We start from the raw sequence: 13,473 nt of genomic DNA, 5'->3' as shown, positions 1-13,473 counted from the left end.
ACTGACGCATCCGATTTTAGATAGATAGTATTGCTTCAAAAAGGTTCGGATGGCAAATTGCAGCGTCTGGTAAGTCTTATATGGCATATTCATGGTCTCAAATTATGATTTGCTTATCCATATGTTTACTGATGGAGTTAAGTTTATATACTTTAAGCATACATGTTGATGGACGAAAGAGTGTTACCACTGGAATCAACAAGCAAGGCACTTGTGCAAGAAGATCCAAGGCCAGCATTGCCAACCCATGCTGGCTCCCAGTAGAATACACCTATCGAGAAATTGATAAGTTAGCATATATTGCTTTGCATTTATTCGAACCCACCCCCCAATAACGTAAAGGACATACCTTTGCCGTGGCCGTTAGGCAACCCTTCGAGCAGAGAAACGATATCTTTGACCCAAGTTGTTTGACCGGCAGCGCTTATAGGTATACTGGACTCGCTAAGAGTGACACCGCTGCAGGAGTTGGGGAAATCGGTCTCAGCGATAATGACATCTTTCCCATAGGTAGATATCATGTAATTCAAGGTAGCCTTCAAGTTCGCAAGTGTAGCACTGGTTCCGTAGAAAGGATAAAATGAAAAGCCCATAATATCAAAGTCAGTGGACAAGAAGGTTCCCTGTGCCATCAAGTTGCTATAGAACCAAGTCTGGGTAGCTTGATTCCAGCCATTGTCAGTGTGCACCACAATCAAGGGTTGAGTGGTAGAAGCATCTTTGACTCCCCATGCTGCAGAGTGGAGAATAGACGCAATGTTTGCCCAGTTTGAGGTACTTCCAGTTGGCCTGTTATCATGTTAACGAAAAGTGGTTATTGATTGTTGGTATAAACGCTAATGTTTACATCTATAATTCTTCGCTTACCAGAGCAAGCCATTAGTAATTTCATTACCGATAGCCACCATGTCAACAGGAGTACCTTGGGACACAAAGCTAGTGACAACGCTTTTAGTGTAGTTATACACTTGCCAGCTCAGATTGCTAACGTCAGTTGGCCATCCAGCAGGTATGGTTTGGTGGGCCGGATCAGCCTATAAAGCACAAGTTAATATGCAGTACATCAAGGAAAGAAAAAGTGAAAATTTGTAGGACTTGCCCAAGTATCTTTGTGTTCAAATAAATGATTCAATCTGATTAGACAACATTTTTCTTTGCCATTCATAAATTTTGGGGATTTGTGCACTTACCAGAATAATGGAAGTCAAGATAAAATTTGAGGCCTAAAGCCTTTGCTCGCTTGGCTAGAGCTAGATTATACGCCAAATTGTAATAGCCATCAGATGGGTTGACCCAGATTCTTGACCTAACATAATTTGCGCCGGCAGATTGAATGATTGCGTCGAATTTCTTTTGTGTACCGCTTACATAGTACTTCTGGCCCGCGGCTTCAAGCATGGGCAGAGAAGATATGTCATGTCCTAGATAAAGGGTAGCACTGGCCTTACTTATCAAACAGACCAAGATCTGAGTAACAGCAATCGCTTTTGGGAGTCCAAACATGAGTGAGATGTAAATTGCTGTTCAACGGCTTACCTTTGAGCTGCATTAAATATTTTTGACAATTCATTGACCGTTGATCACGATGCTAGCTAGATGGAGAGTGTGGAGAAATTTATTCATCCCGCGGTATTCAATGTGTGATATATTAAATAATGGAGAGTGATTTGGTAAGGATGGCGTGAGACTACGTTGCACGCGGCGGCCAGAGCTATGTATTTCCAAAGCCGATTTACAATTTCTATAATATAAAGACAAAGATAAATTTGGGAGAAATGGTTTGATCTCAAATGACCACATCTCATAGACTTTCAACGAGGTTGAGAGAGTGAAAGATCACTCACCATTTGGTAGTTGGCAAATTTAATTAGAGCAAGGTAACATCGCCGAAGAACCCCACACTCCACAATTGATCTTCGCCTGCTTATGCCAGCAAAGGTAACACCCACCTCTTCCGATCAAGCGGAGTATTTGTCAGGCGTCGGAAGATATATTATTTTCTACCCCTCATTTCACGCATCGAGGATTTTCTTCCTTTTCACTTTCCTCGGCATACACCCATATTACATAATACGGATCGGACTAAATCATTAACTCTACTTTATTACAATAACATGTAATGACCGTATATAAAGCGGCCAAAGAAGAACTCTAGAGCAGCAACACTAGCGTTCATATTTGCCTAAATGCTCATCAAAAGTGCTATAGCTTTGACTGTAGTGGCCTTGTGGTCCTCGGTCGCCTCGTCGCCTATTCAAATGGTCAAAAGAGGTAATATTATATGTCAATTTGCTTGTCTGAGCATGACGGCTACGACAGTCTCCTGATTTGATTACATTGCAGAGTCCAGCCCTATCACATGGGATGCTTACTCCATCAAGATTGATGGAGAGCGTATTTTCTGGAGAGCAGGAGAAATGGCTCCCTGGAGATTACCTAGTCCAGCTCTCTGGAAAGATGTGTTTGAAAAAAGTGAGTGTAACAATACTTCATGCACTCAGTACTCTAGGCGATTGATGCATGACTAAGGTACTAACAATTCCTAATAGTGAAATCTAATGGCTACAACGTCGCTCAGATGTACTTCCATTGGGGATATCACAGTTGGAACAATCAAACAGGTGAGTAAATGCATTCACAAAGCATACTAAGAACTATTCATCTTTGTTTACATTTTTCCATAGTTGATTTTAATGGGATCAGAGATATTGATGAGCTGATGAGAATGGCTAATGAAACTGGAATATACGTCTCGGCCCGACCCGGTCCATACATGTAAGTCTTTCACACGGAGGCTGAATTTGAAAAATGCATCAGTTTTTTTAATGATTATTTTTTTAAAATTATAGCAATGCCGAAACTACCAGTGGCGGTTTAGCTGAATGGACAAGAACTCTGAAAGGTGCTGCTAGAACTGATGCCGCTGATTACACCGCGGCTTGGAAGCCTTATATCGAAGGCGTAGCAAAGATCCTGGCCAAGTGGCAATATCCCAATGGTCCCGTTATTGCTGTCCAAATAGAAAACGAATTCGGTGATACCACCACGGCTGCTCGTAACTACATGGCTCTGTTAGAGAAAGCGTATACTGATAATGGTATATATGTACCTAACTTCCATAATGCTGCAAGCGATTATGCTAGTCCTTGGATTTCTGGCAAAGGAGCTACTGATATGTAAGAGGAGTGGAACATGACATTCTCCTTTTGTGAGCGGTAACTAACCAAAACTTGCTTATGCTAACTGATAAATATCACAGGATCGGATACGATGTAATTGAAATTATATATGATGAATCCTTGCATGATGAGTATTGACTTTGCTTACCTGATTTTCTCCAGTTTTATCCCATCGGATGGGGCCCTTGTCCTGCTGATCCAACTGTATGGACCCAGCCCTACGGCACACCATTTGCTGAAATTGTCAAGTATAGACAAGATGTTCCTCTCTGGATTCCAGAACTCGGTGCTGGTGCTTACGACACATGATAAGTATCTATCAAAGAAAAACCGGTTGTCATCATGAATGCAGTCAGACTAACTTTTGTTTGCTTTCTTACGGCTGGGTATGGTGAAAACAACTGTAGAGAAGCCGCCAACAACCTCTACCTGAGAGTGTACAACCGCTGGATGCTTGCCATGACAGTCTTTATGCAAGGCGACTATATGAGTAAGTAACTCACAACTTGTACTTGTATGCAGTATATTTGCAATAGCATGTCACTAACCATTTTTCCTCTGCATAGCTTATGGTGGAGTAAGTGTTAAATGTAGATGAGGTCTTGTGTTGCTCAGCTATCTTACTAATTTCCACTATAGACCAACTGGGGTAACCTGCGCTTCCCTGATGACTACACAAGTTATGACTATGGTGCTCCTATTGATGAGTCCCGTCAAATCGGATCCAAGATCTATGAAAAGAAGCTGCTTAATTACTTCTTGGACGTTGCTACGGAAATGGCAGGAACAGACCTTACCACCTGTTCTACATCCGAATCTGGTATCAAGTGCGATAAGTTGTATAACAAGGAAACAGAATCTGCGTTCCATATCCTTCGCAACACTAATATCAGCGGCTTTGATAACTATGATTTCAAGCTCAAACTCGGTAAGACCGAAAGGCATTGTTTGCCTCATGTAAGAAGAAGACATTTTATTAACATGTAATTACTAGCTGATGGTACTTCCGTACCTGTTGAGGACAACATTGCTATTCATGGCCGTGACTCTAAGATTCTCCCTGCCAACCTCAACTTCCTCAACCAACATATCATCTATTCTACATCAGAAATCCTTACATGGGGAACCATCGATGGCGTGGACTACCTTGTGTTGCACGGATTGAGCGGCGAATCAGCTGAAATTGCTTTGAGCTTAAAGGGCTCGCAAAAAGCAACCGTTCAAGTTGGAAGTGGATCAGTCAAATCCACCGTTTCCAGCAATTCCGTCAGACTGAACTTCAAGTACAAGGGTTAGTAAAATATCAAATCTCATTTTTCTTTCAACTCAGTAACTAACTATCTTGTCATAATAGGACTGCAGCAAGTCAAGATCTCCGGTACTCACCCTCTCGTTGTTTTGATGGCTGATTTGGACAATGCTTATAAATTCTGGAAGGTTGACACCAAGAACGGGCCAGCTTTCCTGTTCGGCAGCGTAAGTGGATGGAGATAGTGATTATATCCAACGCAGTGAATGGGAATGTTCTAACGTTGCTTGTCTTATTATAGTACTTGCTTCGTGGCACCTCTGGCAACTCTCAAGACGTTTTGTCCCTTCGCGCAGATACTGCTGAAACTGAAACAGTTGAGATTTTTGCTTCTTCCAAGTTCAAGTCTGTTGAATGGAACGGTGAGAAATTACATGTCTCTTCTACTTCTCGAGGATCTCGTTCCGGCAAGGTTAGCGGTCCCAAGAAGGCGCAGGTACCCAAGTTGCAAAAGTGGACCTTCGCTCGTGAATCTCCTGAAACTCTCACCACCTTTGATGACAGCCAGTGGAAAGTCGCTGATAAGAAAAGTACCAACAATCCTCTTCCACAACCTGCTGGACAACCGGTCTTGTATGCATCCGATTACGGTTACCATATTGGTCATATTTGGTATCGCGGCTCCTTCGTGGCAAATGGCGACGAAACATCTCTCAATATCACTGCCCAAGGTTTGCTTTCGTTTTCACTTTGACATACAATTGAGAAGATGTTATATTAAATCTTTATACTATAGGTGGTGACAACTCTGTTTACTCTACTTGGCTCAATGGTAACTATCTTGGAAGCTCCACCTCTTCTGCTGGCGGAAAACCTCAGCTTTTCAATATCACAAGCAAGCAATTGAACAAGGGCAAGAATGTTGTATCTGTTCTCGTTGATGGTATGGGATCGGATGAAGAAGGTGGTAGCGCTAGTGAATACTACAAGAACTATCGCGGATTGAGAGAGGCTCACGTTCTCAACAACAAGGGAAGCGAAACTGCCACCATCTCCTGGAAGATCCAAGGTAACCTTGGAGGTGAAGACATTGTCGACACCGATCGTGGTACCTTCAATGTCGGTGGTAAATATGGTGAACGCCATGGATGGCACTTGCCTGGTTTCTCCCTCTCAACTAGCAAGTTCCAAAATAACGTCAAGCTTCCCCATAAGTAAGAATTTGCATTTCAGCCTATTCTGACCACAGTGACATTTTCTAACGACATATTCTTATTAGCTTTGGCGATGCCGGTATTGCTTGGTACTTCACTGATTTTGAGCTCAAATTCCCTGCTAAGTCGGATAACCCGGTTGTTCTTGCTTTTGAGATGCCTAAGGGCCAATCTTACAGAGCTGAGTTCTATATTAATGGATGGAACTACGGAAAAGTTATTCCAAACTTGGGTCCCCAAGACGAGTTCCCTGTCCCACCTGGTATCCTCAACACCAACGGAGAGAACCGTCTGGCTATCGCAGTCCACGGCATGTTGGATAAGGACAATGTCTTTAGCGACGTCCAACTGAAGGTGTTGAACTCTTACACTTTCTCAGGAGAACAATGGGTCCAAACTAAGGCTCCTAGCTTCGACAAGAAGGTATATGGAACCAGCTCTGGTTGGTAAGCTCCCCAACAAGAAATAGAAAAAGGAGTAACTTACGTGTTCTTTACATTATTTTTGAATATCAGACTTTTTTTTTTTTTTTTTTCCCTCCTCCTTTCAATAATAAATCAGTACTATTACTATAAATCTTTTCCTTGACTTGATTACATCAAACGTGAGGAAATTTTAAAAGATGAACTTTATATCATTATATGTCCCTATAGCAAAGTATTTCAGGTACCATATTCGATATATTTTCCATTTGTTTCCAGTGCTACAGCGCATACAGGGTTGAATGATTTCTTTGTAATACATGAAAGATGAAAAATCGAAGATAATGCTGGACCGGTAGAGACGCTATGTACGCTTATGGGAAATAATTCCCATTGCTATAGGCAATTCAGATGAAGCTGAAGCAGTTATAAAGATATAATCACCAGCCCTTTCTGACTTATTATGAGCTGTAGATGTTGGCTAATTGATATAGCCACAGTCGATATACATAATCCATTTTTTTGGCAACTGGTTGGTTCCATATTATCATGTTGCCCCTCGTCCTTCAGTTAAAATTTTTATTATTTACCTTTGTAAGATGGACGTGATGTGGTAAAGAATTAATTGGATCAGTAAGCTGCGGTGCTTTTCTGCGTATTATTTCACAATATATCAAAGATGTGCACTACGGTGCGTACCTATAGAAATAAGCATTGACATAAAGACATGCGCCACTTGTATCAAACAGTCAATGCAGTGGGTTGTCTCTGGATGTCTCTTGTGATATATGATACTATACATTTAGCAGAGTGAGATAATAGAATGCCAATTGCGAATAATATATAAAACCAAGTTGGAGTTCAAATTTAGCTCAGAGTCCCTTTGTTTATTTTGCTACGGTAAGATTGGGAACTAATGCAAAAGAGCTCTTTTAACAGAGCTGGCCGTTACTAATCGAAACAGAATGAAATTCGGGTCAAAGTGGAAGAAGAAGAAGAAAAAAAAAAAGAAAACAAACAAAACGAGCGAAGATTTGCCAAAAAGACAAAAAAGAAAGTATAGGAGACACTCGGGATTGAACCAAGGACCTGCCGATCTGCAGTCGGCTGCTCTACCGCTGAGCTATATCTCCCGTTTTTTTTTTCTTGAAATTTTTAGTCTTTATAACAAACTATAAATAACTTTAAACTCGGTCGCGGATTCGTCGCTAGTTTACGTCAGACTAGCCGACAAAGACGACATTAACAATGATAGAAAGACAATAATAGAATTTATTTAAAGAGTTATTTGGCATGCTAAAGCCAAATTTATTAAAGTTGAGGCTTCAAATGCAATTTTATCGAAATATAAAATTTAAAAGCTCTGTTTCAAATCCTGATGTCCGATCGAAAGAGAGGATAGTCATGCTGATACAATTTCTATAGGACCATAAAGGAGTTTAGAACATTTGGCGTCCACAAGTCAAGTAACAACTGGTATCAAGCTGCTATACAACTTTAATGAGGCGAAAAGCACTATGTACAGCTACATTTGAAGAACTTTCCATAGGTCGAGCATATACTGAAGTCACTGTATGATGATATGAGATGATATAAGATGACGCATGTTAAAAAAAAGCCAACATTTATAATAATTGGCTCAACTTATACAATTGATACTACATGATGTACCACTTTCCCTGCAACATCATTGACAGGCTGTGAACCACTTTATTTTTTGCAAGGTATTTGGATAATCTTAGGTACCATGAACATCTGGTGTTGAAGACATGAACGATCAAAAATGAAAAGCCATCACATCACTTGAGAAAAGCTAAGATACGTTTAAAAATGGTGTAGATGTTGCGCATCCGCTGATTCGCCACGCCAGTGTTGACCATGTCATACACTTACCTGTCAATATCATCAACGTCCCTTAGTGAAGGAGCTTTACTCCAAGAAGCACTTCGTTGCAGTGCTCATATTTAGAAAATAAAAGGCATCTATCAGTGTCGCTAGCACCATCTCGTAATCGAGTGGATGGATTAGAATGTCGGTGGCCCTGATAGAGTCTCTCTGCTGTCATCTAAAAAATGTCCCTCTTTCGTACCATCAACACATCTCGGTTCGACAGTTAGAAAAGTAGTTGCAATTATAACTACTCCAAGTTTGAAACCAGTCAGCAGTAGGTCAGCGTTGTAAATTTGGCAATGTCTACCCGATGATGAAGGATGACAGTGTCTGCGCCATTGCGTCGTGTGGGCAAAAAGAGAGCGAGCGTTGCCATGGCAACAAGGGCATAATTTTTGGGTCGGAGAAACTACGCGTAACTGCACGCGGCGCGATGAAAAACGACAGACTAAGGGGCGTACACGCCGGTTTTTTTTTTTTTTCCCTCTCTCTATACGCTTTTTTGATTTACTTAATCTTTTGATCCATACCTCTCAGTGCAAAATGTCACAACACGTAGAAGAAGAATACAGCGATGATAGTGGACCCATGCCCTTGAGCCAGCTTGAGGTAGGTTCTTTGCGCAGCATACCTTCAACTGTTGTCTTGGACCGTCTTACTAACTCGAATGTCTAGAAATTCGGCTTGACGGCTACTGATATAAAAAAGCTCACGGAGGCTGGCTATCATACTGTCGAGTCTGTAGCATATACGCCAAAGAAGGCATTGCTTGCCATCAAGGGCATCTCGGAAACGAAAGCTGACAAATTCCTAACAGAAGGTAGAGCACGGTTGGGGGGAATGTAATGAGGAGCAAATTGTGATTCTAATCTCGAGGCCGATTCTTTTAGCTTCCAAACTTGTAAATATGGGATTTACGACTGCTATGGATATCCATCATCGTCGGCAGGAACTGATTAGCATCACAACCGGTTCAAGTGAACTCGACAAAATTCTTGGAGGTAAAGTTGCTGCGCGCTACGGGTTTTCTCGTCCATAGGGTATTTGGAACTGGCTATTAATACGTTTGAATCAATAGGTGGTATTGAGACAGGGTCCATTACAGAAATATTTGGCGAATTTAGAACAGGAAAGAGTCAGATTTGTCACACTCTTGCTGTTACTTGTCAGGTAAGGATTCTTTAGAATCATCTGTTTATTTTGTCTGTGACTAACGGTGATCTCAATGATGGCAGCTTCCGGTGGATATGGGAGGTGGTGAAGGAAAGTGCTTGTATATTGATACTGAAGGAACATTCCGACCGTCTCGTGTCCTTTCCGTCGCTCAAAGGTTCTCACTTAATGGCGAAGAGGCACTAGACAACATTGCTTATGCTCGCGCATACAATACCGATCATCAGACGGCGCTGCTTGTTCAAGCATCAGCCATGATGGCTGAATCTCGATTCTCGCTCCTTATCGTAGACAGTGCTATGGCGCTATACCGAACGGATTTTTCAGGTAGAGGGGAACTTGCAGCACGTCAAATGCATTTGGCACGATTCATGCGAAATCTTCAACGGCTGGCCGACGAATTTGGTATTGCTGTGGTCATTACCAACCAAGTCGTTGCGCAAGTTGACGGTGCAGCGTCTATGTTCAATCCCGACCCCAAGAAGCCTGCTGGAGGAAACATCATTGCACATGCATCATGCACGAGGTGAGATAGAGTATGCAGCTTGTAAGCTGATCCGTACTGGTTACTGACTGAGGTTGTTTAGGTTGTACTTGAGAAAGGGAAGAGGAGAAAATCGAATATGTAAAGTGTATGATTCACCATCCCTTCCTGAAAACGAAGGCACCTTTGCTATTCTTGAAGATGGAATTGGAAATGCCGTTGAATAATGATAGCGAGCGACTTTTGCTTGATTATTTTTATACATCTTTGGTTTTTTTTTTTTTCGCTTTTACATAATCAATTTTTTGCAAAGCACGTTTTAAAAGAGTACAATTTTATGGTATTGATCGCGCATTGTATAATGACCAATTTGAACAATAAACTCCAAAGCAAACAGGGCCTGAGCTGAACGCGGTTATGGACGCCCGGCACCAATTTGAACTCTTCGAAAACTCCAAGGCATCCCAGAGAGCTATGGTAGACCTGACTTTACTGATCATTGTGCTTCATACTGCGAGCAAATACAACACCCAAATGCTAAAATTAAAACAGAAAATGAATGGCAAGAAAGACAAATCATGGGGTGAAAAAGCTATATGAGAGGAGTTAAAACACAAAGAGAAAGAGGTGTGAATGATATATGTATGAAGACCTAGTTGTAGTGCAGGAACGAATTTTTTTCTTTTCTCTGTCTGTGGTTATCGATTCGTTGCGAGCAGTGTCGTTTCTCTACACACGGAGGGCTTGCACAGTCTTACCAAATCCTACACCAATCCACTCAGTGAGACTCTGATTCCAGCATAAAGAGTTGATCTCGGATTCGGCGGAATAGGCAAGAATGGGGTCGGAAATGTGTCGCTGCATTTGAGGATGGCCATTATGGTAGCTTTGGCGATGGTGACTAGATCGGTTGGTGGTGCTTGTGGTGGGAGAAGAATTGTTGGCTGCGAGGTTCAAGTCCCAGACAAGAACTTGACTATCATCGCCTATAGATGTCATGTCAGTACACCGCTTGCTGGGCCATTCCTACTACATGCAACAGCTTACCTCCGGTACAAATTTGGCCAGAATCGTGAGGAGCCCAACTGATGCAATTGACGCTGGCGTTATGACTCTTGACGAGTTCGGTGACTGGTGTACTAGGGAATCGGATATCAAGAATCTGCACCGACATGGAATCCATATGGAAAGTGGCCAATAAGTGGTGCTCCATACGATTGAACTCTAGTCGTAAAAGAGGAGCCGGGCCACCGCCAGCCGGGCCACCGACTACGTTATTCGTTGGCTGGGGGGTCTCATACAAGATAGTGGAATGCTCCAATGATCTAAACCGGCGTTAGAGATGTGGAAATTTGATTGCCAAGTTTCCTCTTCGTTTTCTTACCTTAAGTCAAACATGCGAACGCTGCCGTCAGCTCCAACACTAGCAAAAATGTCGGCGGTACCATGCATAAAGGCGACATCGTACACATCCTTGTCGTGAGCAATCAGTTGGGTTTTTGCTTGGTTCGTTTCGACATTCCAAACAGTGCAAGTAGTATCGATGCTAGAGGTGACGACCAAAGATGGATCGGTTACGTTCCAATCGAACGAGGTCAAAGGCGCAGAAAAGTCGGTTTGCTTGACCTGAAGGAGGGAAATCCTATATTCAGCAAAAGAAAAAAAAACCAGAATGACCAACCAAGTAACCTGAACCCTTACATTCATAAGCTCTGATTTTTTAACCAATTTCTGCGGGCACCCATTAGGAGCTTCTCCAGATCCTCTACCTCCAATTGTATTGCTTCCATAAGAAGGGCTATCAACTAGCTCCCAGAGACGCAAGATATCTCCTGTAGTAGCTAAAAGATCCGTTCTGTGCTTGCCCTTTGGCATTATGTATATGTTAGCTATACTCTGTTGTGATACCAACGTGTGTGTGTTACGGCGGCAAGAGGCTCACCTTGTATGGCTCCCACAAAACCTTTGTAATAGGATAGTACGAGTCAGTCTCGGCGAGCACCGCGAAATCTGAATGTTGATTGGCGTACATATCATCAACAAGATCCGATCTAGTAACAATTTGTAGCTGCGAGAGACAGGGTTAACCGACAAGGTTTTTTTGGGGGTCAAGTCGAAAACACGAGTTGGGCTGAGGAACTGTACCTTATTCTCATGTTCCTCTATGAAACTACCAAGAGCTAAACGAAATCCACCTTTTTCGGTAGGAGCCTTACTCCAGTCCATGGCGTACACAGGCCATGGGGCGTGGTAGGTATAGATTTCTTTGCCCTTATTGGAATGGCGACCATTCCGTGATTCCAGGTGGGAGTGGTCTTGAGCGGACATGGGTGGGTATTGTGCTGCTGGGGGGTTTGGATATGGCTGATGTTGGGAAGGTCTTGGAGAAGCAGATGGTAAAGTACTTTGCAGTGTGTCTGTTGAACCTGCAACGGACGAAATGTTCTGGTAGGGGTTATGGACGATCTGGGGATAACGCTGAGGCAAGGAAACAGATTTAAGAGGTGGTTGCTGTGGTGTTTGCTGGTAATTCTGCTGGGACATGGGCAGAAAGAATTCAGAAAAGGGAGCGAGGGAGGTTTTGCAGCAGAGTGAAGGCTGTTGCAACAAGGCTGTTTTTGTTAACCCGCTCTTCTCAGCTGGTCGCGCGGTCCGATCCCCTCGTTTCTTTCCCCTCCTGCACGATCCACATTAGAGATGCCTGACGACATTTAGCTGACGGAATTCAATTTGGAAAGGGGTAACGATTTTGATTGTTTGAATGAAAATTGCCTTTTCTGAATTAACAACGATGATGTTTGTATCCATGACGCTCGCATACAGGAGTTCATTACAAGTTTATAAAATACACAGTTATGCATCCCCTCATGTGTATACACATACGGATGAATATATAATGCGACAGAGACGATTTCATCATTTGTGTTCTTTTTATTTCTTCAAACCCATTTTTACTAATCTACCATTCTTATCTTTCTCTATCGTCGTATGTAAACAGCAATGAGGAATTCTCCTACTGCTTCAACGATGTCTATTTCCACATTGGATAGCCAAGCGCCTAGTAAACTAAAAAAGAGCAAAGCCAACGTTTCATCGAAACTCAGCAGTTCCATCCAGCGACTGTCACGAAACACCGCTTGTAGCATTGCCCGTATGAAAGGCAACAAGGCTGGAGAGGACGAAAATAAAGAGAACAGAAAAAAAAATGTCAAACATCGTCGTTCTATAGACGTGTCAACAAGAAAACGTCCAAAAGCGGAAACCAGTAGCGTCCTTGGACAGCATGATCAGCCACCGGACTTGGTTGGAGATTTTGTAAACCAAACTGATTTTCAAGGACAAAGTATTGAAACCAGTACAGAGTCGCGGCGTTCTGCCTGTATGGCTTGTAACCGTCATATATCCCGCAAATCGTCTACCTGTGGCCAAGCAGAAAACCTGCAGCTGCTTCCCAGTACGCCATCATCACCCATACCGACTTATCATGGATCTCCGAAGGCCAACGCCGAGGAGGACGAAACCACCCTGTCGTGGGATTCGCAATTTACCACTCTCACCAACATTCTTATTCGCCATTCCGAAACTTTGGAGCAAGTGTCTCTTGATCTTTTGAAGTCCGAAAACAGAGTGAGAGCTTTACTAGAGTCTGAGCACGAATTAGAGGATAAATATGCAGTGCAAGAAGAGATTTATGAAGAAGAACTGCTAGAGTACAACTCAACTTTGAAGAAACAGCAGGTCTTACTCAGTAGCTTAGATAATTTCATTAGGGACATCCGCGCTAAACAAGAACCAGCTGATGATGCGTTGACCCCTCCTCCTAAGGCAACTCAAAGCAACATAGCGGCAAGGTTGCGGTGGC

General features: G+C 42.6%; 4 protein-coding genes and 1 non-coding gene across 5 annotated transcripts; 1 reads left to right on the top strand and 4 right to left on the bottom strand.

Annotated features, from left to right (window-relative positions):
• Positions 1-152: 152 nt before the first annotated feature.
• On the bottom strand, positions 153-1,398 carry K450DRAFT_266408 (uncharacterized protein; the record flags this gene model as incomplete). The annotated part of the gene is made up of 4 exons (XM_051592812.1): positions 153-271; positions 350-789; positions 868-984; positions 1,187-1,398. 4 exons carry the CDS (start codon positions 1,396-1,398, stop codon positions 153-155), a joined length of 888 nt encoding a protein of 295 aa, XP_051442395.1.
• Positions 1,399-2,186: 788 nt separating this feature from the next.
• Positions 2,187-6,092, top strand: K450DRAFT_301966 (uncharacterized protein; the record flags this gene model as incomplete). Its single annotated transcript, XM_051593761.1, has 15 exons — positions 2,187-2,271; positions 2,344-2,472; positions 2,550-2,621; positions 2,685-2,775; positions 2,850-3,176; positions 3,260-3,272; positions 3,342-3,471; positions 3,493-3,669; positions 3,746-3,756; positions 3,819-4,107; positions 4,174-4,470; positions 4,534-4,655; positions 4,730-5,159; positions 5,225-5,642; positions 5,708-6,092. 15 exons carry the CDS (start codon positions 2,187-2,189, stop codon positions 6,090-6,092), a joined length of 2,976 nt encoding a protein of 991 aa, XP_051442394.1.
• Positions 6,093-7,125: 1,033 nt separating this feature from the next.
• Positions 7,126-7,197, bottom strand: K450DRAFT_t83. The gene has a single exon. It is a non-coding gene; the product is annotated as a tRNA-Cys (tRNA).
• A 2,478-nt stretch (positions 7,198-9,675) lies between these two features.
• Positions 9,676-10,058, bottom strand: K450DRAFT_252207 (uncharacterized protein). The gene has a single exon (XM_051590845.1). The coding sequence runs from the start codon at positions 9,874-9,876 to the stop codon at positions 9,694-9,696; it is 183 nt and encodes a 60-aa protein (XP_051442393.1). The 5' UTR covers positions 9,877-10,058; the 3' UTR covers positions 9,676-9,693.
• A 1-nt stretch (position 10,059) lies between these two features.
• On the bottom strand, positions 10,060-12,251 carry K450DRAFT_252204 (uncharacterized protein). The gene is made up of 6 exons (XM_051590844.1): positions 11,757-12,251; positions 11,554-11,679; positions 11,313-11,477; positions 10,996-11,237; positions 10,659-10,936; positions 10,060-10,597 (listed from the first exon to the last, which is right to left on the bottom strand). The coding sequence occupies exons 1-6, from the start codon at positions 12,153-12,155 to the stop codon at positions 10,341-10,343; spliced, it is 1,467 nt and encodes a 488-aa protein (XP_051442392.1). The 5' UTR covers positions 12,156-12,251; the 3' UTR covers positions 10,060-10,340.
• Positions 12,252-13,473: the final 1,222 nt, after the last annotated feature.

Source organism: Umbelopsis ramanniana (assembly GCF_025399195.1).
Source record: "Umbelopsis ramanniana AG unplaced genomic scaffold K450scaffold_50, whole genome shotgun sequence".
Lineage (NCBI taxonomy): Eukaryota > Fungi > Mucoromycota > Umbelopsidomycetes > Umbelopsidales > Umbelopsidaceae > Umbelopsis > Umbelopsis ramanniana.
Note: the sequence above shows the minus strand (reverse complement) of the source record. Positions and strands in the feature narration are given on the sequence as shown.